This window comes from Heterocephalus glaber, unplaced genomic scaffold, assembly GCF_053883595.1.
Source record: "Heterocephalus glaber isolate CG9 unplaced genomic scaffold, H.glaber_assembly_v1.0 deba00001673, whole genome shotgun sequence".
Lineage (NCBI taxonomy): Eukaryota > Metazoa > Chordata > Mammalia > Rodentia > Bathyergidae > Heterocephalus > Heterocephalus glaber.
Genome location: NW_028258410.1, coordinates 15,953,714 through 15,977,810, shown reverse-complemented (window position 1 = coordinate 15,977,810; position 24,097 = coordinate 15,953,714). Strand labels below are relative to the sequence as shown.

The following is a 24,097-nucleotide window of genomic DNA, read 5'->3' as shown; positions in this document are numbered from 1 at the left end:
CATTATATAGCTGGGCTGAGCAATGTGGCTTTCAAAGATCCTAGTTAGCTCATTGACAACAAGAAAAACCGGCTTTGAAATCAGAAAGGCCCAAGCCCACAGGGTGGCTCCTCAATTTGCTGACTCTTTACCCTTCATTAAATTTTTTAACCAATCCATGCCTCTATTTTCTCACCAATGAATAGGAACAGCCACGTCTGCTGTCAGGTGGAATCATAAAGTCCCCAGCTCATAATAAGCACTTAATAAAATGGTAGGTATTATGACTGCTTTTTGCTTTCTTCTTTTAGTATCCACATCAAATGTTTTGAAATGCTATTTTATCCTTTTTTTTAATAAACAGCAAAAACTTTTCTTAGCTTCATATTTGAATTGACAACTGATTTCTTTTCAACATTTATTTAATTCAGGGACTAAAGAGCCTCTCTTCTATTTAGTCTTTTAAATTTCCAGAAAGAAATCCATTTTTCTAAGACCTGCTGACTACTTATTTCTAATGCATAAGCAGAATTTTATGCATATATTTTTAACTTTATTCTACATCTCATTCCACAGCATTTTAAAAATTCTGTAACTGTGTGTGAGGCAATCAAATCATTAAAGAAATAAAAATAATTAAATGAATCTGCATTTTCTTCAGCACTTACTGTGTGCCAGGCAGAGTTTGTGAAAGGTGCTAATACATCCTGATGTGGCAAAGGTGGGATGTAGGGTCAGAAGAGATATGTTTTCCCCCCAATGTCACACAGCTACTAAATGACAGGAACAAACTAGTAACAAATCTGCCAACAGAAAATGGAGTAGGAATATGGATGGCAACCAGTCTCTACAGATGGCAGCCTTCAGGCCCACGTCATTGCCCAGGTTGGGCCATACCTTGACTCAGATCTTCCTGGCAGTAAAAGCAAAAATGCATTCATGATCCACCCCAAACCTGACCTCTTCATTAAGAAGGAAAACCTAGACCAGTATTGATGAATAAGTAAACCTGTCCCCGGGACTTGCTGTCTGATAGAAATTTCTCGTATAACCTTTGTAATACATGGAGTGCAATAAAAACAGTGAGAGATACGCATGATAGAACCAAATATTTAAAACTGAAAAAAAAAACCTGTTCCTTTCTGTTAAAAAAAATTAAAACCATTTTTTCCTGCAAAAAAAAAAATGTTTTACTTAACACTGGGCTCCCTCTCCTTTTAATAATTATTCAATCCAAGCTTTGTCAAAGCATACTGAGAAGTGATTCATGTTAAAAAGCTCGTGGAGGAGCAGAGGGGGATAGATAGCAGAGAACACTCTCTGCCTTATCATTTTTATTTGGATTGACGTACCTTTGATTATAATTAGGGATAACCGTTTAGCAGTTAAGACTCCATAATCCCATCATTGGTTGTCAAGAGATGTGCATAGGGCAAATGCTCATGCCATCCTTTCATTTCCATTTCTTAACTACTTGGGTAGCCAGCAGTTGAAGAATGTGCTCTAAGTTAAAGATTTCCTGCTGCCATTGAAATCATCTAAGCTGATACACAAGTAAGCATACAAATGACCCCTAGTGACAGTGTCAGCACACTCTCAGGAGGTCCCACGTTTTCTTGCCTGCCGTTTTTGTTTTTGTTGTTGTTCTCCAAGATGTCACCCTGCTCCTGCAGGTTTGCTTCCTCTGCCATATCTGCACACGGTAGCAAAAGATCTCAAACTATTTCAAGGGTTGCCCATAGAGTAGGCAAAATAGTAACTTACTTGTAAAATTATTTTCAGTTTGCCCTCTCCATTAGACAGTCAAAATTGGTGACACAGGTAGAGGTCAGCTTAGAAGACGTTAGCTTTGGCACTGATAAGAAAAACCCATGGAAACATTCCCCTCCAACTTCAAAGCTGTAGGCAGTTGTTTGTCTGGTTTGTGTCACGAAGCAGCTATCGTGCATTTGAGACATGGTTGATTTATTACAAGTCGAGCTTTAAGAGGAAGTTCAAAAGTTGAGATTTTCCAGTGTGTCAATTACAACCAGCACACCATCTATATTTAAGTATTCCAAGGAGAAGACTTTCAAGACAAATAAGTCTTTAAGGGTCTGAAAAAGCACCCTTTGACAAGGAATGTGTGATCTCATTGGTCCAGATCCAACTCAGATCCGGAAGATTAGTTCAGTGGCTGAAAGTAAAGGTTCTGAAATCAAGAAAATATATATTCCAATAGAATATTGAAATATTCCACTCTACTTATAATCGTGTCACCTTGGATAAGTCACTGCAATTATGTAAGTCTCAAATTTTCCTTTATAATCCCGGCTACCTTGGATCATTTTGATGGTTAATGAAGACAGTGTATGTACTGTGAGTCTAAAATTGACAGTCACAACCAGATGACACTGATACCTACACAACTTTTAAAATCTTTATATTGACTCAACCTTTTTGATGTTTTACAGGAAAAAAAAGTTCCTCCTGCCATTCAGGAACTCAGCCTCTTTGTTCTTCCTGATTTATGCTATGACCTCCCTTTCCGAGAGTAGTTAGTGTTGGTCTCTGTTTTCAATGGTAGAAAAAAATTACATGGAAAAATGGAAGTAAGAAAAGACATCAGGTACATCAGATAGTATTTTAAAATATTATCCACCTACCCACCCTCCCTGAGCTGTGTCTGGCCCATCAAAGGAGTCAGTGCATTTAAGCAATTATTTTATTCACTCTAAGAATTGAAATTTGTCCAGCAAAGTTTAAAGGTTTCCTCACACAGAGATTTCTCTTAGGAAAAATTAAATGAAGCACTAATGATGAAATCTAGCAATGTAAGTAAGACAATTTGAATTTTCAAATTGTAAATCAATTTGAGAAATATTAACTGCAGGTTTCTCCCAGGATTACATTAAAAAATCACATGTCTCCATTTCTACTTTACTCCTTGTCACAGTCCTCTCTTAATGATAATATTCTCTGTATTTTCAGCATTTACATTTCACTTTTGTTTTTTCATTTCCAACCAAATAGCTTTAAAGAGGCCCTGAGATAAGAGTCGGGCATTCTGATCTCATCATTTCCTCTCCTTGGGAGCAAATTATTTAAACCCCCTCAGCTTCAACAGCTTTATCTTTAGGATACTAATATCCACCCAATATATTCCACATGAATGTGCTTTGAAAAAGCGTAAATCACTTTAAAATGGCAGACTAAGTCATTCTTCAGAGTTCGAAGTACCAAATAAATGACAAAGCCTCTTGGTGTCCATTCATGATTTGCAGTGACAAACTTTTCTAGTCTCCTCCCTTCGCACACCCTAAATTGTCTCTTTCATAGAATTACAGAAGTAGAGTTCCCACTTATTCTATTATTTTCTTTTGGATTTTCTTAGCAATAAACACTTTAAATTTTTCTTTCCTTGTAGCAACAGATAGACTTCAAATGACTATCATTAAGGCCTCCTTTGCTCAACAAATATTTATCAAGTAGCTACTAGGTGATACATATTGGGTCTTATGCTGTGGTCAAAATACATGCAGCCCCTACTTTCCTGGAGTTTACGTGCCAGTGTAAAAGGCTGATGCTAAATTGAAAAGTACACAAACAAGAAGTGATGAAAATATAGAGTGAATGTTAAAATTTTTTTTCATTGCAGTGAAAGATACATTGCTACTAATTCACCCTCAAAATAATCCCCTGTCTTCAACACATTTATCCCACAAGTCTTGCTACTTTCTGAAGCAGTTCTGGAAGTGCTCTTTCCTAAGTGTCTTTACCAGGTCTGACCAAAGGTACAGTGAATGCTGCTAGCTATTGCCATCTGACAGAAAGGCAAGTTCATAAAAACATTACCATGTGTCCTCGTCTACCTCATTCACCGGTTCTGGCACTTCTGGCTCTTCCCCAAAGTCGGAATGACCATGACAGGGAAATGCTTTGAACTGATTCAAGACATCTAGGTAGCCACAGCAGGACAACTAAAGACACTCATGAAAGAAGACTTCCAGAACTGCTTCAGAAGGTTGAAAGAATGACAGGATAAGTGTGTTTGCAGCAAGAGGGAGTATTTTGAGGGGAATCATTGGCAATGTGTCTTTTACTGCAGTAAATATTTTTAATTTGAGCATGTATCATATTTTTCAATCACATAGAGTATGACAGTGTGCTTACAATATAGTAAGTCCCGTAAGAACAACAGAAAAGTTGAGGTAAGCTTGTAACAAAGGAATTTATACAGGTCCAGTGGATAAGAGAAGAGTTCTTAGAGGAAGTGACATTAAATGGAGACACCAAAGATAAGAAGAGAGGGGACAACATTCCGGGCAGAGGGAACCACACCGCAGGACCTAGAGTTTGCTTCGGGAGCTCTCGGCCGGCCAGTGTCCCAGAGCCACACAGGCTGGGGCAGAGGGGCCAGGGGAAGTTAAGAGTGCTGGCAAAGAGGCAGGAGGTTTTAGAAAAACAGTGTTTTGTGTTGATGTGATTTTCTGAGTGTAGTAGAGGTCACTGAAGTATTCCAAGGTGGAAGGGATAAAGACTGACCACCCTGATTCGACCTAGGCTTCTTTTTTTTTTTTTTTTTGGTACTGGGGATCGAACTCTGGTCCTTGTGCTTGTGCAGCAGGCAGCGAAACCACGGAGCTAAATCCCCGGCCCCTTGACCTAGGCTTCTATAAACACACTTCATTTGCCATATGGAAATGTGGCAAGGACAGAGAGTGGGAAAGGAGCCCAGTGAGGCGTCCCGCAGGAAGACACACGCAGGCCTGAACTGGGGGCCGGGGGTACAGATGGAAGTGTGAGGACAGACTGAATGACTGGTGGAGAAGATACGCAGAAGGGAGAGGCAGGGCAGGCGCAGGGCCCAGCAACCTGGCTTTCAGGCTGCTGTGACTGAGTCATTGGAGGCTCTCTCTCCTGCACAGAGAGATGCTGGGGGTGGAGGGAAGTAGATGGGGAATGGGGAATTTTGGCTCCTTGTTTGTGAAAAAGTTACATGGAGGTAATCGTGAGATGGGGCCTGTGGGTACTCAGATGTGGAAAGACAGTCGTATGCACACAGATGAGTGAAAGACCCGGATCTGACACCGCTCCCTGGAAGGGGTTGTGCACAGCGAGGGTCCTCACCCTCCCTGGGCCCAGGGCTGACCTCCAGGCGAGCATTTTAGAACTTCTCCTTTGTCCTCCTGAAACAAAATTCATGTATCGCAGGCCCAGCCCACACACATGATTTCAAAAAGAAATCACCTAACATTAGGACCTTACAGTAAGAAAGAAAGGGAAAGCATTTGAGGACAAAAATGGACTAGGGGAAGGCTTCTCAAACCTGAATGTGCCCAGGACACACACACACACACACACACACACACACACACACACACACACACCACCTGCTGTTAGAACGAAGGTTTGAGATCAGCAGGGCGGGGCGGCTCCTCGTCTGCATTTCTGACAAGGGGAGGGATACCTGTGCTGTGATTTTGCAGACCATGCTCAGCATAATGTGGGCCTGGAAGACACAGTGAGGCGATCAGGTACACAGTCTGTGGGGAGAGGCAGCATGAACCTGTCAGACATAACTGTGGGTGGATGTAAGTGTGCTAAACAGGTAGCTGTCTGAACCGTCATGAACAGCCGCACCATTGGTGGCTTGTTTCCTACCATGGCAGATAACTTCCGGTAATATTCCAAATGAAGGAACATGCAGCACCTCTTTGTCAAAGAGCTTTATTTCTGGAAAATGCAGCATGTGCTAAACTTGACATAAAAGATTGGGTTGACATGAAAAGTGGAGTTTGGTTCTAGGCTCAAATAATTACAAAAAGGTTTTGAACCAGGGACAATTCTTTTATTCGACTGTACCCCTAATGTCCATTTAGCGATATTGAAAGACATTGTGGGTTGTTATAATTTAGGGTAAAAGGGATGATGCTATGGGAATCTCATGGGTAGAAGCCAGGGATGCTGCCAAAATCCTACCGTGCTCATCACAGCTTCCCACAGCTCAAAATATGAATAGTACCAAGTACAAGAAACCAGCCAGATGTGGTGGCGCATGCCCGTAATCCCAGCACTTGGGAGGCTGAGGCAGGAGACTCACCACAAGTTCAAGGCCAGCCTGGGAGACATAGTGAGTTCAAGGCCAGCCTGAACTACATAGCAAGACCCTATCTCAAAAAAAAAAAAAAAACAATTGAAACTCTGACCTATCAAGAGGTTTTCAAAAAGGACACAGGAACCCAGGTGTGGTAGCACATACTCATAATCCCAGATACCTAAGAGACTGAGGCAGGAGTATCTCAGGTTCAAGGCCAGCCTGGGCAACATAACAAGATCCTGTTTCAAAAATAAAGGAAGAAGGGCTGGGGATTTAGCTCAGTGGTTTCGCTGCCTGCTGTGCAAGCCCAAGGACCTGAGTTCGATTCCCAGTACCATAAATAAATAAATAAAGGAAGGAAGAAGAGGGCTGGGATTTAGCTCAGTGGCACTGCACCTGCCTTGTGAGCACAAGGTCCTGAGTTTGATCCCTGGTACTGCAAAATAAATAAATAAAGGGAGAAGAGAAGGAAGAGAAGGAAAAGGAGGAAGGGGGAAGTGCTTCGTGATAAGGGATCACACAGAGCAAGGTGCCTCACATTCCCAGCCTCCAACCATTCGATGCCCATGTCATCCCCACAGTAGCCATCATGAGACACGCCCTGAGGGTGGCAGTGTGTAGGGGCACTGCAGCAGTGAGGAAATGGAGAAGAAGGCAGGCAGGTGTGGGCCAGAGCATGGGAAAGGAAGAGCCAACCACAATGATTTGCCAAAGGGTTAAAAAGGCTGGTGTGGCTGAATTAAAGTACATATAATTCTGTGCATCTGTTGGTGCCTCTGTAATTAATACCAAAATAATTACATCATTTCTCCTGGCTCTCCCTCACAAACTCCACTTAATGAACATGGCCAATGACTTTGTAGATATATAATTAAAATTTTTATTTATTTCTGTTCTGGTTGCTCAACATGTTAGGAGAAAACCCACTTTCACCAGCAAAGCTCAGCCTCAGCTACCATTCAGGAGGCACCCAACGCTGCCCACATTCACTTTTGCTTAAACTAGTCTGATCAGGGACAAAGAACAAAAGTCTCCTACTTCCACTCCTTTTGCTTCCTAGTTTTAATTTTCTGATAGAGTCTCAGATTAAAACCTAGAGACAAGTTTTTTTCTTCATCTTTTAAGGTAAAGAAGACAATTCCAGTGTCTTAGTTACATTTCTTGTTGCTGGGACAAAATACTCAACACCCATAAATTAAAGGAAGAAAGGTCTATTTTAGCTCACAGTCTGTAAAGGTTTCAGTCCATAATCAGCTGGCTCCAAGGCAGGGTTTCGTGGCAGAGGGGCATCACAGAGGAGAAACAGTCCATAGCAGAGTAGGCAGGAGGCAGCAAGCAGCAGCGAGCAGCCTGCTTCCCTCTCTCCCTTTGTATTCCATCCAGGCTACAAATCTATTGATTGGTGCCACCCACACCCAGGGTGGGGCTTCCATTATCCACACTCAGAACTGTGCTAAACCCACTTAGTTATCACACACCCTCCAGTATCATACACCCTAATCCAACATCACAGACTCATGACCCAGCCACCTCCCAAAAACCACCTATGAGCCTGTGAGGCTTTGGGGAGACATCTAGATACAAGCCATAGCACCCAGCCACCCAGGAGGCTGAAGCAGAAGGATCACAAACCCAAGGCTAGCCTGGACAACTTTGCCAGGCCCTGTCTTAAAACCCTGAGGATGTAGCTGAGTAGTAGAGCATTTGCTTAGCTTGCACCCGGTCCTGGGTTTTATCTCCAGTTCTGAAAAACAAAGCAATATATTGCCCCAAAGGGGCCCAAGATCAAAGCCCCTTCTTTGCCATTCTGCTTCCAGTACAGGAACAAGCTACACCCAGCTTAGCGCGGAATGAGCACTCAGAAGATGTCGTCACAGCCACATCAGGAGCCTCTCATACTGAGGCCCGAAAAGCCAGTCAGAAACAAAATCACCACCGAGACCTTAAGATCTGAACAGGCTCCTTTGTTTTTGCAGAAGGATCTACCGAGAAGCTATTTTCCAGAAAACAGTACTCTAGTACATTTGTGAGCATTTCGTAGAGAGGGAAAGAATTAGCAAGTGAATCTGGCAAGCACTGGGTTCGACAGAGATCTGCTGTGTTGGGGTGGGGGGTCACTGAAGGCCTCCCAGAGTCTGTACTATGCTAGTGTGCACTGTGTGTTTTGAAAAGCGGGACTATGATATAATCTTCTTTTCCTCCCTGTCCCCCTCCCCAGAACAAACTTTGCCCTAAGAGAAACCTAGCCATAAAAGTTTGGGTGTTGATCAGATCTGGAGCAGCTTCAAGGAAGTGATCAATGAGACCAGGGTCCATACAGCTGCTATCGTGGCGACATGGGCAGGAAGGGGAAACTGGAACCCACCTGGGCCTGCCTCACACCCCAGTGGTGTTGCACTCCGGCGCCTCTCCTTGTGCCCCCTTCCAGCCACATGACCCTCTTCCTTTGACCTGCCAGAGGGTCCCACCAAGGCAGAGCAAATACTGCCAAGGACCTTCATCTCTCCAGTACACAGCAAACGTCAGGAGCAAATGACCAAGGGGCCCACCTGGGACTGAGAGGCTTTAGTATGGAAAGGTCAGCATCGAGAGCCATGTCCACTTTTCACCAGCTGTTGCCCTTCAGCAAGTCACTAGCCTCTTTGAGCCTCTGTTCCACTGCACCTCTTCCAATGCCCAGGATACTCTACCACTGACCTACATACCCATCTCCTTTATGTCTTATTTTGAGACAGATCTTGCTAAGTTACTAAACTTCCCAGGTGGGAAACTTGAGATTCTCCTGCCTCAGCCTCCCCAGTAGTGTCAATTACAAAAATGTATAATATTAAGTGAAACAAATCAGACACACAAGCTTCTCTTATATGAGAAACCCAAAATATAAAGAGCAAAATGAAAGATTGATAATAGGAAATAGGGAGATTTCTTTCAAATGGAAGGCAGATCAAGAGAAGGAGCCAGAAGGGAGGGGAGGGAAAGGGATTAAAAACAGACTTGAGGTATGTTACATACACGTGCCAGTCCCCACAACAAATGCAACATTATGTAGTACAAACTGGTACTAATACAAAAAACCAAAAAGAAATAAGGGAAGCTGGCCATGGCAGCACACACCTATAATCCCAGCCACTGGGAAGGCTGAAGAAGGAGGGTGGCAAGGTCACAGCCAGCCTGGACAATTTAACAAGACATCTCAAATAAAAAGGGCTGGGCCAGGGATTTAGCTCAGTGGTCCTGCCGCCTGCCTCACAAGCGCAAGGACCCAAGTTCAATCCCCAGTACCAAAAAATAATAATAAAATAAATAAATAAAAAGGGCTGAGGGTGTACTTCAGAGCTCCCTGGGTTCGATCCCCAGTACTAAAAAAAGAAAGAAAGAAAAAAAGTTAGCAGTCACACACAGACATGTTATGTGCCTAGAATTTGATAGGTATGTAATAAAACTGGTTGCTAGTATTGCAGTCATACTATTTTTTTAAATGTGTTATGATCATTTTGTGTATAATTTCTCTACACTCATCAAATGTTGTGTGATTTTTAATTTGTTTTCGTTTTCCTACCAAAAATTTGTCAGCTTTTTCCCCAAAACAACTAGTTATTTTTAGATCCAACGTGGTTTTTCTCACTATAACTTAAACTACCAGTAAATAACAAGACGTAAATAAGGAACTCCACTCAGATTGGGGTAAGAGAAAGCACACGCTTTCCACAAGGTGATTCAACAGCAAAGTTGGGGGGGTGGGGGGCGGAGATCACTACACTCGCTTTTAAATAGCATTCCTCATCACAAAAATATTCACATCTTTTGATTCAAGAACTTCAGAGTTGAGAACTATGAGAACATCTTACATACTGAAAAGCTTTAAACATGAAGATGTTCATCACGGTGTTATGTATTATTAAATAAAATTGGAAGAAAATTAAATCTTCAGAAGTATAAGAATGGTTTAGCCCACTGAGATCATGTGTGTGACAGAGTCATCATACATAGATAGCTCCATAGTCGTCAACCCACATGACTGTGTGTCCCTAATGAACTTACAGGAGGAAAAAAAGACTGGAAGGAAGTACAGCAGATATGAATAGGAGCTCTTTCTAGATGGCCAGCCAGATTAAATTATATTTTTCAAGATGCTTTATAATTGAAAAAAATCATATACCAAGTGTGTGTGTGTGTGTGTGTGGTGTGTGTGTGTCTGTGTTGGTAGAGCTGATGGCCATACTGGGGATCGAATCTGTTATCATTACCGGATTTTGGGGTGCTTGTGTCTCCTTCTGGAGTTAGATTCCAGGTTCTTCTCGTTTCGAACAAAGAATTGGATGAAATAAGCAAAAGCCAGCGGCAAAGTTTATTTGAAAAAGTAAAAGTGAAGAGAAGTGAGAAATTGGCTCTGCAGAGTGAGCTTGGGCCCAGTAAAAGAGAGAAAAACGGCTGGGGATTTAGCTCAGTGGTTCCGGCGCCTGCCTCGCAAGCACAAGGTCCCAAGTTCGATCCCCAGTACCAAAAAAAAAGAGAGAAAAAAACGTGCTGGTGACCCAAGGCAGGCTATCATGAGGAAAGCCATGGTACCGAGCTCTCCTGGGCGTCTGTGTCTTCTATGCTGTCGAGATCTGGAGGAAACCTGGGCAAACTTCTCCATATGGGTCCTGAGAGGCAGTGCTAGGATCCCAGCCTCAGGCTGATGTCAGTCTAGGGTGTTTTATTGAAAACCTGCTGGAGTTCTTGTCCACGTGCAGGGCTTTGGGAACTGCTCTGTGCATGTATTCTGGGTTTTGTAATTAACAGTTTCTGCCTACTTCACCAGCCAGCGTTGCCACACTCTAATTTTCTACCTCAAATCCAAAGCCTTCACACTGAGCTACTTCCGAACCCTTTTTTGTTTTGTTTTTGTTGTTGTTGTTGTTGTTGTTGTTGTTGTTGTTGTTGTGTGTGTGTTTCTTTCTTTTTCGGTACCAGGGATTGAACTCGGGACCTTTCGTTTGTGAGGCAGGTGCAGTGCCACTGAGCTAAATCCCTGGCCTGTTTTGTTGTTGTTGTTGTTCTTGTTGATTTTTGAGACAGGATCTCCCTATGTAGTTCACCACACCCAATTCTTATTTTTTATCTTGAGACAGTATCTGGCTAAGTCACCAAGTTGCCAAAGGCTGGGCTCAAACTTGTGATCTTCCAGCTTCAGTCTCCCAGAGTGCTGCAATTACAGGTGTGCACCACCACACCTGGCTATTTTTTATTTTTAATTATGATAAAATACAAAAAGCAAAATTTACCACCTTAACCATTTTAAGGGTATATTTCAGTGCTACTAAATCCATTCACACTGCTGTGCAGCCAAAAAATATTGTCTGTCTCCATGCCAGGTGCGGTGGTGCATGCCTGTAATCCCAGCACTCGGGAAGCTGAGGCAGGAGGATTGCTGAGAGTTTGAGGCCACCCTGAACTACACAGCGAGACCTTGTCTAAAAATTAGAGGAAAAAAAATATTGTCCATCTCCAAAAGTTTTCATCTTGCAAAACTGAAACTCAATAAACAAGAGCTCTCTTTTCCTCTCTGCCCCCTGGTGATGACCATCTGTTTTCTGTTTTTATAATTTTGACAACTCTAAGTACCTCATATAAGTGAAATCATACAGTATCACTCTGTGACTTCTTTTTACTTGGCATAATAGCCTCAAGGTTCATCCATCGCGTCGTCAACTGTATCTGAATTTGCTTCTTTTTGAAAGCAGAGTAGTATTTCAGCACACATGTGGACCACACCTTGTTTACCTAGTTACCCATCAGTGGACACTCACTCTGCTTTGCCTCTGCCTTTTGCTTATTGTGAACAATGTTGCTATGAACATGGGTGCATAAATATCTCTTCCATAAATAACTGTTTTCATTGCTTTGATGTCTGACATTTTCCCCCACGTTGGCTCCTCTTGTTCAATGTCCCATCTTTTTTGTACTGGACCCTTGCCCAGGGTTAGCTGTGGCTCCACTCAGAACATCAGTCAGACAACGTGTACCAGTGGGCAGTCTGACTCCCTGAGGGAACCACCACCTGGCCACACAGCAGAAAGTAATGCATCTTTTTCTGTTGTTCTGATTCCCATTACAGGACCAATGCCTTAGTTTCCGCTTTCCAGCCTGGGTCCCTCACACCGAGCCCTTCTCCGTGCATCACCTGCTTCTGACATTGAACCCACCTCCTCCTCCCTACACCCTGCTGCAAGAAGACTGCCAGAAAAATCACCCCGGCCATTTCTCTTCATCCTCACTAACAATTTGGTAATGAAGTATTGATTTCCACTTCTCTGCTTATGGACGACACTCCACTCGCGTTGATAAACTGCGAGGGGCTTGTCTCGTCTCCACCATCTCCTTTCACTGTCACAAGAAAACAAAGTGCCACCGAAGAAAAATAATGACTGGGAGCATTGATGTACTTATTCTGTCAGTTTGTAACAGGAAAGGGAGGGGGTGTAAGTCTTCAGAGTTTAATGTCCAAGTGGGCTGCACTTGATGTGGACACTTGGAAGCTTACTCTTCATGCTAACGTCCATTTCCTATTTATAACCCCTCTGGGAACGTTTGTCTAAAGGAAATGTTTCTGTTCAGTGTAACAATTACGGTTGCACCTGGATTGCCCAGTCCTGCCCCTGCAATAGGGAGCCATTAATCACTGCAAAGTAGAAGAATTATTAAGTTAAACTGGAGTTGAAGCCAAGAAAACCTCTGAACAATGTTCATCTTCTGTGAAAGTTGTTCAAATAGTTAGGCTTAACTGTGTTGCTGCCAAAGACATTTTCCCATCCAGTGGTAGGCATCTTTATCATGATCATTATCTTGATTGGTTTTAAAACATAGTTTTCAGCATGCATCACTGTCATATGAGACCTGGAAACTGGAAGACGTGAGGAGACGTAGAATCTGAGAGAGAGCAAGAAGATGAGATCATTGTCGGGTGGAAAGTTCAGCAGCAGCCTTTTCTGGTAATCTCTTCCTACAGGACCTGTTGTTTATGAACTCTGAAATGCAGCTTGACTGTACAGCCAACAGAAAGCATGAAATAGGGTGTCCATTTTAAATGTGTTCCTGCAACTTTTTTCATTAAAACTTTAAGGGCCCAATTTTAATTTGTGGAATATTCCCGTTAATAATGAGATCTAATTAAGACATCCATTAAAAGCCCGTTAAAGTTAATTTAACGTAAAAATTCCAATAGAACTGTATTAGATTTTCTCCATTAAATTAACGTTATGGATTTTTAACGGATGTCTTAATTATATGTTATTATTAACGGGAATACTGTATTACACAGATTAAAATCAGGTCCTAAGTCAACTTGGAAAAGCTAAGAGCATGTTTTAATATTAAAAGTCTTGCACACCTAGTACACAGGTTGGAAATGCAGGGATAGATCTATTTATTCTAGTTGAGCATTTTCTTATACAGTGGAAAACAACCTATAATAGATAAATCCATCATTGCATTTAAACAATGAATTTCCTTATTCTCAAAAGACCAATAAGTCTGGATTGTGTTATAAACTGCTACTCAGCTAAAGGTGAAATATTTAAACTAGCCTAGGCACAACATTGAGAGCTAGATAACTCAGAAACAAATGGAATATTGTGTTGTTGCTTTAATTACTATGGTTATCAAAAAATACTCAACACTGACAAAATGAAACCAAATATACCCTCTTCACTGTTTCTCATAAAAGCTGCCTGTTGAAATTGTTTTGGAAATTTTAACATGATCCCTAAATTCAACATTGGGATTTTAAAAAAACCTTCTTATTTACCTCCTAGGGAAAGTGTTGCCCTTATGCCACATATAATGGCAAATTGCTTTTTTTATGGCATGCATAACCTAGATGGGAAAAAATATGGCGCTTCAGGGAAGGAGGAAAAAAGTAAATGAAGTTCCAGGAATGTCATTCTGAAGTAATGAGGCATGGACAGAAAATATACCCCTCACATCATCGGATTGAGATGCCAGTCGAAATAGCTTCATTGAAGTGTCAGGACTCATCTATCAATCAATCACCCACAAGGAAAAATAGCAACAGTACAACGGGGCAGCTTTTATGGGATTTACTCATGGGCATAGAGAATAGCGGCTCAAATGTAGTTCTGACATGAAAAGCAAGGTGCTGATATTATTTTTTATGATGGGAGGATCATAAAGTGAATTGAGAACAGCGAGGTCTGTCTTTGCTTAACCTATTCAACCAGAAATGAATGGAACTCAACTGGAAAGGAACAGTCTTCAGATGGGTTAAGATTGAAAGGTGGATTCTACTGAGCACTGTCCTTCGACAATGAAATTCTATTAGAGGGAAATCAATGTATTAGCATTGGGGCTCCTGAAGCTGGTGAAAATTACCTGCTCCAAGCCAGGGTTATCAGATAAAGTTACATAATTCAGATCCTGCCGCCACCATCCAAGAAGCAAATTCTGAGCTCGTACTTCAGCAGGGAGGAAACAGAACAATTCTAAACTCCTTGGAAATCATTTCCCTTCTAAGAAAAAAATAATAAATCATCTGCTTCCATGAATAATCTGTATGGTTTTGCTGGTGCAATTTCTCTGATGGGGTAGGGTGGGAGGCTACAGACAAAAATATTGATAAATTTGGTAAGACTCATGAATCATCACTTGGAAACTGTGAATGTCACTGCTGAGGGACAGGTGCTAATGTTCTCCTTAGAAAGCAGGATCTCAGCTGCCACTGTGATATGCAAACAGCTCTCGATGTATTTCTAGAGACCAGGCCTGTCTTCGTTTGGCAAGCCCCGTGAGGCTTCTAGAAACTTCTTCCTGGAGAAAAAAAACTAAATAGCATGCATTCAGGAGAACATTTTTAATCCTCTTTCATACCACGTCCTTCCTTTTTCTGAAAAACAGTAGCTGGGAAAAGTTGGAACTTTAGAGAGAGGAAGGACAATGACGTGCAAATACCATGCAAATTACCCTCAAGTGGGCTGGGGATTTAGCTCAGTGGTTTCCCCGCCTGCTGCGCAAGCACAAGGACCTGAGTTCGATCCCCAGTACCAAAAAAAAAAAAAAAAATTACTCTCAAGTATTTCCGTTGCACTAGCATCCCTTGGTAGTAGGGGCAGTGACAGATTGCCTGTCCTTCCCTTTCCCTCTTCCAGCTAAGGCCACCAACCAACTAAAACTTGAAATGACCATTGTGAAAATTATTTACAAATATTTAAATTTTATGTATTTGGCCCAGCTTTGTAGTTCAGCAAATCCACCAAATATACAACATGTTAAAAACACTGGGGCACAAGAAACACAATTTACTCCGCAAATTCACTCAACAGAGCTTCTTGGGCAGCTCCAGTGCATGTGGCCCTGTTCTAGGTACCAGGACATGGCACAGTGACATGCAGCGACATCCTGGCCCTCCTCCTGCTGACAGCCGCTCCTCCATGTCATGATACCCAGACCACTTGGGGCAGAGTTCACCCAGGGTCAAAATCAGAGTATTTCAGGAGAAGGAATTTTTCCTCTGAAAAAGCAAACAGGGAGGAAATAGCTTAAAAAGTAGGTCAGGGCCTAAAAACAGAATAGAATCATGGAATGAATTGGATAGCCCAGACAGTTCCCATAGAATTTCTTTCAGGCCACAAATAGATTTCTTAAAACTCACCCCCATATCTTCCTGCTTGGTATTTGCTTCTTGTGTGGTTAATAGGCTAAATTTTATAGACAAAAGCCCCTGAACTTAGTTGAAATGCAGAGAACAAATGCAGTGATATGTTTGGGAAGCATGTATGTAACTCCGGTTAAGTAGTGAAGGGGGGGGTGTTTGTGTGTACACGCACACATTACACACACACACATTAGCTTTACTGTTATTCTCCAAGGCCTCTGGAGAATGCAGCAGTAGGAGGCTGAGATTTCCTGAAACTTTTCACAGTAAATCCAAAGCTTAGAGGCCTCATGAGGTGCTTGAATTCTGTCGCTTTTCTGTTTGTCACTTCCCAGACCGTTTGACGATGCTCAAACCTTTTCTTCTTGTATTTCCTTTCTTCCCCTTACTAAATGTTTTCATTTTTAAAAAGACATTTGCAAGTGTCACTTCACACTGTCCTCTCTTCTTCCCAGCAACAAGAATAGGAGTGTGTAGATGAATGCTAAGATAACAATAAGGAAACATATTGAAGGTGTTAGCACACATATACCCATATGTAGTGCTAAAGAATAATAAAAGTGGTATCGATTTTGAAGACGCATTAGGAAAAAAAAACAAAAAGTCAAGTGAACTTTCGGTTTATCTTGTTCCCTCTGTGAGATGTTAAAATGCTAATTTCATTTCCTCCCTTCCTCTATGTGGTCCTTTCTCAAAATATCTCTGAAATACTTTTAGACAAAGATTGAGCTAGAAAGAGAGATACGAATTTCCATCCCCCCAGACAGAGACGTGTTTCCATTGTAGAAAAGCACTAAACATTTTGAAACTTGTGAATCATCTTTAGAATTTCTACAGTGGAATTTTACCTCTTCATCCAAAGTAAAAGCTACTTATCTCCTTCAGTTTCCTGTGACAGAAACAGCGACAGCCGCAGATACACAATTTCCAGGCTCTGGTTAATCTTCTTCTCATAGTTACGAACAATGGGCTAACGGGCGTGGGTGTTTCTCCAAAAATTATTCATGCGCAAGGCAGCCCAAAGCTTCAGGGAAAACTAGAAATGTTTTATGGATTAGAATAGGACTGTTTTAAAATGCGAGTGCCAGATGCAACGCTATTTCAGCAACAGGACTCTGCTCATTTCCTTTGGAAAAATATATCCCAAGTAAAATGGTTCTTCTAGGAATGACACCCTGAACTGATGCACTTCAGTAAATAAATGATATTATCAATAGCCATATGATTATCATTAAGCCCTTTTACAATACGGTGTGTTTGGAAAAGATCAAATACTCACAGCCCTTTGTATCATGTTTATTTGCTTAAAACAGCTTTTGGAAGTGCAAGTAGCAACTCTGTGGTAGAGCCCACAAGAGAAGTTGAATTATTTTTTGAAGAAATGCATTGCTTAAAAAAAAAAATCTAAGCACTCCCTTCAACCCTTTCAGAAAATAAATTTCAGCGTGTCCACCGAATTATCTTGAACCTGAAACCTACATTTGGATATCTGTCCCTGGAGCAGTAGCTAATATTTACAGAGTGAACAATCATACGCTTATGGTTCAAATGTGAAGACTGTGTCCAGTAATATATTCACTTTCTAGATGACTCACACAATGTTCAGGATTTATAAATGTGTATGTACATTTTTAAAGTACACAAAGTTTGTCCAGTCTGAAAAGAAAAAGTAAAAACTGCACCCATTCTACGTGAAGGTAAATACTGCAGAAAAACATTCCTGTCCTGAAATACAATATTTGGGATTCAGAACACGTCAGATGCTAAGAACATGCAGTACAAGTCAAAAACACTGATGCAAAAAAAAAATCTCTTTTGGCCCAGTGTTCTTAAATGTCATTAGATCCCAGTTACCATATACTTTTCGGTCTCTGAAGATAGCCTTCTAATCCCTTTCAACTTTGATCCCAAATAGCCAGGCACTATCTACTTCCAAACCCCTTGAAAATCAAGAAGCTGGCTGATCAGATATAATCCTTAATGGTCAACCAGTTCTTGCTGGGCAGAGCTCTTGCGACTTTTTCAGAAATCCAGCATCAAACACATTTCCATTATGGACATGTCCCCTTGCATTCATTCTGGATTTTGAGTCTCTTTCCTTTCTAAAGGGCAGTGGGAGAAATGGGTCAGAGTTTCAAGAATCACATTCATCCTTGCTCTGTAGAAAAGTGTTTATTTTCTAGCGAAGAAAGGCAAACACATTTTTGTATTAGGAAAGCAGCCCGGTCATTTTCAAAGACAAATGACCGCGACCATACCTGTAGAATGTTTCCGAGCAGGCGCGCTAATTTTCTATCACCTGCATGCTGTATATAAGACATTCGCCTGTATACTAGGAAGAAAACCCAGGCTGTTTCCCTTGTGTACAGGGCAGCTTGGATGGCTGGGGACATAAGCTTTCCGTGCATTTTTATACTGTACATATTTGTATATACTAACTATACCGCCATGTACGAACACAGATTTTGTTATATTTGCTTTGTTTCTGTTTCCTACCAAACTGGCCCACAATGGGGGATTCTTTTGTATAGAAAAAAAAAATATGCTTGTAATTTTTCCCTGATCATTCTCTTTCGATAGCTTATGAAAGAATTAGATCTGAGTTTACACAGAAATTATAAGAATCATGTTTGTCTGCATGAGGTCCCGTCCAATTGCTGAGTCTAGGGAGGAACCAATGCCCTAAAATCAGGGTTTCCCTTCACAGGCATGCTTTTACCCCGCGGGAAAACTGCAAACTTATCCATGTGGAATTATCTTCTTTGTATTTTATCTGATAGTGCCTGAAATTTTTTTAATGTCTTCTTAGAGGAAGAATTCATAATTGTCAAAATTTGAAACATTAGCTTAATTTTGTTTTTATGACCTCGCGATTCTCTTCCTTATTTATTCGGTTGCTGTTGTAATGGGGCCCCAGGCCATTCCTGACATCGACGTTCTTCTTCTGCATTAAGGGTGTTTTTAAAATTACCGAGATTATTGAGCCAACAGGCTGTTTTAATCAAAACCATGTTTCACTTGTTTTTGATGATTATAAATTGTCCTTGCGATGAAAAAGAATAAAAAAACAACTTTTCTGCTAGGAAAATTATACCACCCTGTGGCCAAACGGGTTCATAGCAGATAGGCATCGGTGCCCACTTCTCCAGGATCTAGAAAATTCCTCCCTGGGCCGGCCACAGTCGCTTGCCCGCACCATCAACCTGCCGCTGGTCCTCAGGTCTTCGGTAACTATTTGCAGATCTCCAAAGGCTTCATGCCTTGTCATCACTGCAGGCAGACAAACAATCCAGCCGGAAATGATGTCTTTCCAGCTCGGAGAGAATGGATTTTCAGAAAAGGTGGCTCCTGCTTTTCTCCCTTTGTCCCCTGATGCTACCAGCCTGCCGCCCCTCCTAATTACAAACGATCTGGTCTTAATACCCCATGTAACCTAAACTGGATGAAAAGCAACATTTCAGATCAGCCCCTTGCTGAATAAAAATGACTTTGGATGCACTTAGGATGTGTGCCTTTGTGTGACGCCACAGCGTCGAAATTGTCTGAGAATAAGAGGGTTTTAATACAGTTTTATCACTAGAAATAAATTCTGATGGTGGAGGTGAAGAAAACCCTTAAATTATATCACAAAAGCCATTATTTTTTACATCTAAAGAGTTTTTTTAAAAAGAAAATCATTCTACTTTGAGAACTGTAATTAAAGCCCTAAATAATAGATGCTACTTCTTTTAGCTATTGTGCAAAACTAACAACACACTCACCAAGGTTGTATGGAGCCCCTCATTTCCATCAAAAAAGCCTTCTATAAGTACATTATTTACATTTTTAAACCTGATAACTTTCCTTTGTGGTGAAAAAAAAAAGTCTCTCTTTTTTTTTAATTTCCACTCAGCAGTTATTGGAAATAGACTATTCCTATCTGAAACCTTATCGTAATTTACATCAGGAAAGCCAGCTGCCGACATTAAGGACCTGGGTGTGTTCAATTATGATTTTGCCGGAGGCTGTCCCTCATTTTAATGCTGCAGATATTGAACCACCTTTCTGAAACCCAGGAGATACGGTAGAGCAGAGACATGCCTCTCAACACCATCGGCTTTGCAAATGCTTCAGTGCAGTCTATGCCAACTTCCGCTTTGGCCAATTGAAAAAAAAAAAGAAAATTAAAGGAGAGAAGAAAAAAAAACACAGATGCACTTAAAACATGAAAAGAATTATTTATATGATAAAAATATATTTAGATTTTCAAAGCACAAGACTGAATAGAAGTGCTCTTTTTATGCTTTCTGGAGATGTTACTGTTAAATGTCTTTCTACATCAGGCTTAATAAATCTGTAATGACATTTGATGGATTGATTTCTGCCTATGTGTGTTTTTTAAAGATGGCAAGAGGGGACAGAGACAGGGAGAGGGGAGATGGCAGGGAAGTGAGGTCCCCGCCCACGGGGGAGGCCTCCCTGCCACCAGACCTGCTGACCCACTTCCGGTCTCCTCTCCTCTCCCTCAGGTTTTTTTCACAGGTGCCAGTGCCCCCTTGCTTGTTTCTGGGCTGCCTCTGCCTGCTCTCCCATCTGGACAGCTTGTGCCTGAGTAATTTATGAAGTCATCTTCACAGAGGCAGGGCGGCTGCTCCCAGATTCAAGGCTGCAAGACAGACAGAGGGCAGGCACGGTGGAGCTGGGCCGGCCTTCCCACCTTAGAGCGACAGCCCTGCTTGACACAGGTTCCCTGCACGTCCCCTCCATTTCGGCTAATGTCCCAGGAGAATTGGACCATGATTCACACACGAGCTGCTGAGCAGACACCGATGCCCCACCGGAAATGATTTGTGGCCTGCGCACAGCCAGCTCACAGCTTCTGTGTCTCGTGCTTGTTAAGTCGTGGTGGCTGTAGTGTCTGTCACCTGCTAGCTCTGTGACTTCACATCTGGCCATCAGACTGGAGGAGGCCCAGCTAGGGAAGGAGGGAGGGCCAGGGTGGGGACGCCAGCTGGTGAAGCACTGGGATGAGGGGATCAGACCAAATCAGAGTTCCTCGTCATCACAATATTTACTGAGCACCTACTGTGTGCTAGGTCAAGGGCTACACCAATAAATGAACACAGTCATGGTTGACGAGAGCAGGATTGTGAGTTAAACTGTTAAAATCCAGGCTCGCACTTACGTTATCTCCGTGACATAAGGCAAGACTACAGAAGGAAAAGAACACGGTAAATATAAGGACCACACAAACCCAGAGTGGCCCCAGCCAACCCGAGGCATCACAGGACTCCTGAAGAAAAAGATGTCAAAAGTAAAACCCGAGGGGCCGGGGATGTAGCTCAGTGGTTCCGCCGCCTGCCTCGCAAGCGTAAGAACTCAAGTTCGATCCCCTGTACCAAAAAAAAAAGTAAAACCTGAGCCATCACTGGATTCTCAAGGGAGCATTTCAGGGACTGAAAGTGCACAGGGTCGCAGCCTTAGCCACCCTTCCCCGAACCCAGTTCATCCACAGGTTTCGCTGTTCCCACCCTCCCTCAATCTGTGTCCGTCAGCTTTCTGCTGTTGTTACAAAATCCCTGAGAATAACAACTGAAAGGTGAAAAGGTTTATTTTGTGTCCTGGTTTCAGAGGTTTCAGTCCACAGTCACCTGGCTCTGTTGCTTTGAGACCACAGTGAGGTAGAAACATCATGGCGGAAGGGAGACAGAGAGGGGCCTGGCACTGTGTAGCCAGGAGCAGAAAGCTTCTCTGTGCTGGTGGCTTTCTCCTTCTCCTTTTGTTCCATCCAGGTCCCCAGCTTATTGGATGGGGCTTCCAACATTCAGGACAGGTCTGCCTACCCAATTGGCTTTCCCATACGCCAATCATCTCTGGAAACACCCTCACAGACACACTCAGAAGTGTGCTCTGCTAACTTCCTGTGCATTTCTCCATGCAATCAAGTTGACAATCAAGACTAACTATCACAGACACGACTTCAGTCTGTTCACCTTACCTCTCCCAGGCTTCCATGGTGGCTGACCTGGTCCCCATCTGTCCCCTCAAGCCCTCCAACCCCTAATCACCTCTCCACACAATAGCTGGAGTGATCATGTAATAAAACAAATCAGTTCATGCCATTGTGCTCAAGACCAAGGTCTTGCTCATCTTTGTAAGCCAATCAGTCTCTGACCAAACAACTCAACTCCACCACTGCAAAGCAAAAGCAGCCACAGACAATAAAAATAATGGATTGCATGTGTTCTAATAAAAGTTTATTTATAAAAACAAGCAGTGAGCCAGATTTGGATCACAGCCCAGAGTTTGCCTATCCTAGATTAACGTCCTCCAACACCAAGATTTCCATTTGTCTTAGACTGATTTCCTATGAAACAAGCTATGAGATGAGGAGATAAAGGATTAATATAGGAGGAACCTAGAAAATCCTGAGGAATGGAAAGCTACTGTGGTTTGGATCTTGACTCTCCCCCAAAGACCCCATGTGTTTAGCCTTGTTCCCCAGGTGGAATCTTTAAGAAGTAAGACCTGGGGGGAGGTCTTCAGGTCATTGGGAGTGTGGCTTCAAAGGGGACTGTGGGACAGGGCCCCCTTCTCTCTCTCTTTTTGTCCTGGCCATGAAGTAGGCTGCATTACTCCACCACACACACACACACACACACACACACACACACACACATGCACACACACCTGCCATGATATCCTGCCCCACCACATGCCTATCGACCATGGACTGAAATGTTAAAACTATGACCCAAACTAAACATTTTCTCTTTATAAGTTACTTATCTTAGGTATTTCATTATAGGGAAGGAAAGTGGACTAAGAGAGGAAGGGAACAGGAAAAGAAACAATGCAAATCAAGGTCTTAAGAACAATTATCACGTTGAACAATGGGGCTAGATTCTCCCTGAGGAGCTCAGATACCTGGAGGATGTGCCTGAGCTATCCACCCAATGGACGAGGGAGCTGGGGTATTTACACACCTCCTCAGCTTAGTCATTAGTTGAAAGCTACTGCAGGATGAGATGGAATGTATTAGTCTCCAGGCTTCCAACCTGTCCAAAGGTTGGGCGAAGTAGGCTTCAGCAGCCAGAGAACACATGAGTCACAGAGTGACAGGTGCCTGAAGCCAGAAATAGAGGCACCCTGTTAATATCCCCCCGAGCCCTCATCACAGGCTTTTTTTGTGTCATTTGTGTCATCTGAGTATGCTCAGTTTGCCTCACAAGCCACCATACCAGGGCAGAAACCAACATCTTGTTTGCATATCCATAAGAGGCATAATACTTGTCACACAGTAAATATCTGATAAATAAATGAATGATGTTATGGATGTGGGGACTCCTGTTCACAATCTCTGAAATGCTCCACACCTCCCCTGCCCATCTGCAGCCTAAATCTGCCAGGAGCGTCCAGGGATGGGCCAGGGAAGACTCCTGAGCAGGGAGGCTCAGGTCGGTAGGACAAACTGAGGGGTTTTCAACCAAGCCCCAAATGCATCCTACCTATGTCTTTCCTATTGCAAATGTGCAGCCATAATAAACAAATTGAGCACATAAAACACTACAATAGGGACCGGGAATTTAGCTCAGTGGTTCTGGCACTTGCCTCGCAATTGCAAGGTCCCGAGTTAGATCCCCAGTACCAAAAAAAAAAACTACAATAGTGTTGAGGCATTTTACTAAATGCATATATTGCCTTTTCAAAATTAAACAGTAAAGATTTCAGACAGATAAAGTAGCAAAAATTGTGACGAGGGAATGTCCCTGTTAGTATAAAAATATACTATAAAGCTATCATATTTTTTTTTGGTACCAGGGATCAAACTCAGGTCCTTGTGCTTGCGCAGCAGGCGGCAAAACCACTGAGCTAAATCCCCAGTCTCCTATCATAATTTTAAATGCTGGGTTTGGTCAAGAGTGATCAGACAATACAATGTAAAAGAAAATAATGTTTCGGCTTATGTGAAATGTTAAATAAGACATTAGCAGGGCCAGGGATTTAGCTCAGTGGCACTGCGCCTGCTTCACAAGTGTAAGGTCCTGAGTTCGATCCCTGGTACTAAAAAAAAAGACATTAACACATTATAAAAATAGGATTTTTAAATATTTGGAGAAAAGGTGTATTAAAATCCAATAAAACAGTACTTAGACAATGGTAAACTTTCAAAAATTTAAATATCTGTATTATGCTATACAATGTATTTCAAACGGGCCAGCCAAGGATTTAGCTCAGTGGCAACACTACTGCCTTGCAAGCACAAGATCCTAAGTTCAACCCCCAATATAAAAAAATATTTGTTTAAATGAATGAATGAATGAAATCATAAAACAACTAGAGGAAAAATAAACAGATGGCTTATATTAGAGAGGAAGTCATTCCCAGCCTTAGAAGCTTTTTAATTC

General features: G+C 42.2%; 1 protein-coding gene across 4 annotated transcripts in view; it reads left to right on the top strand.

The window, feature by feature from the left end:
* Tshz2 (teashirt zinc finger homeobox 2) overlaps positions 1-20,054 on the top strand; it is a 433,036-nt gene extending 412,982 nt beyond the window's left edge. For all 4 annotated transcript variants that reach the window (XR_015446002.1, XM_021239063.2, XM_021239064.2 and 1 more), the window contains one exon: positions 12,159-20,054. Coding sequence is in view for 2 of the 4 variants with exons in the window: in XM_021239063.2 (XP_021094722.1) it covers positions 12,159-12,160 (2 nt within the window). In the remaining 2 variants the exon portion in view is untranslated. The remainder of the gene's footprint in view (positions 1-12,158) is intronic.
* Positions 20,055-24,097: the final 4,043 nt, after the last annotated feature.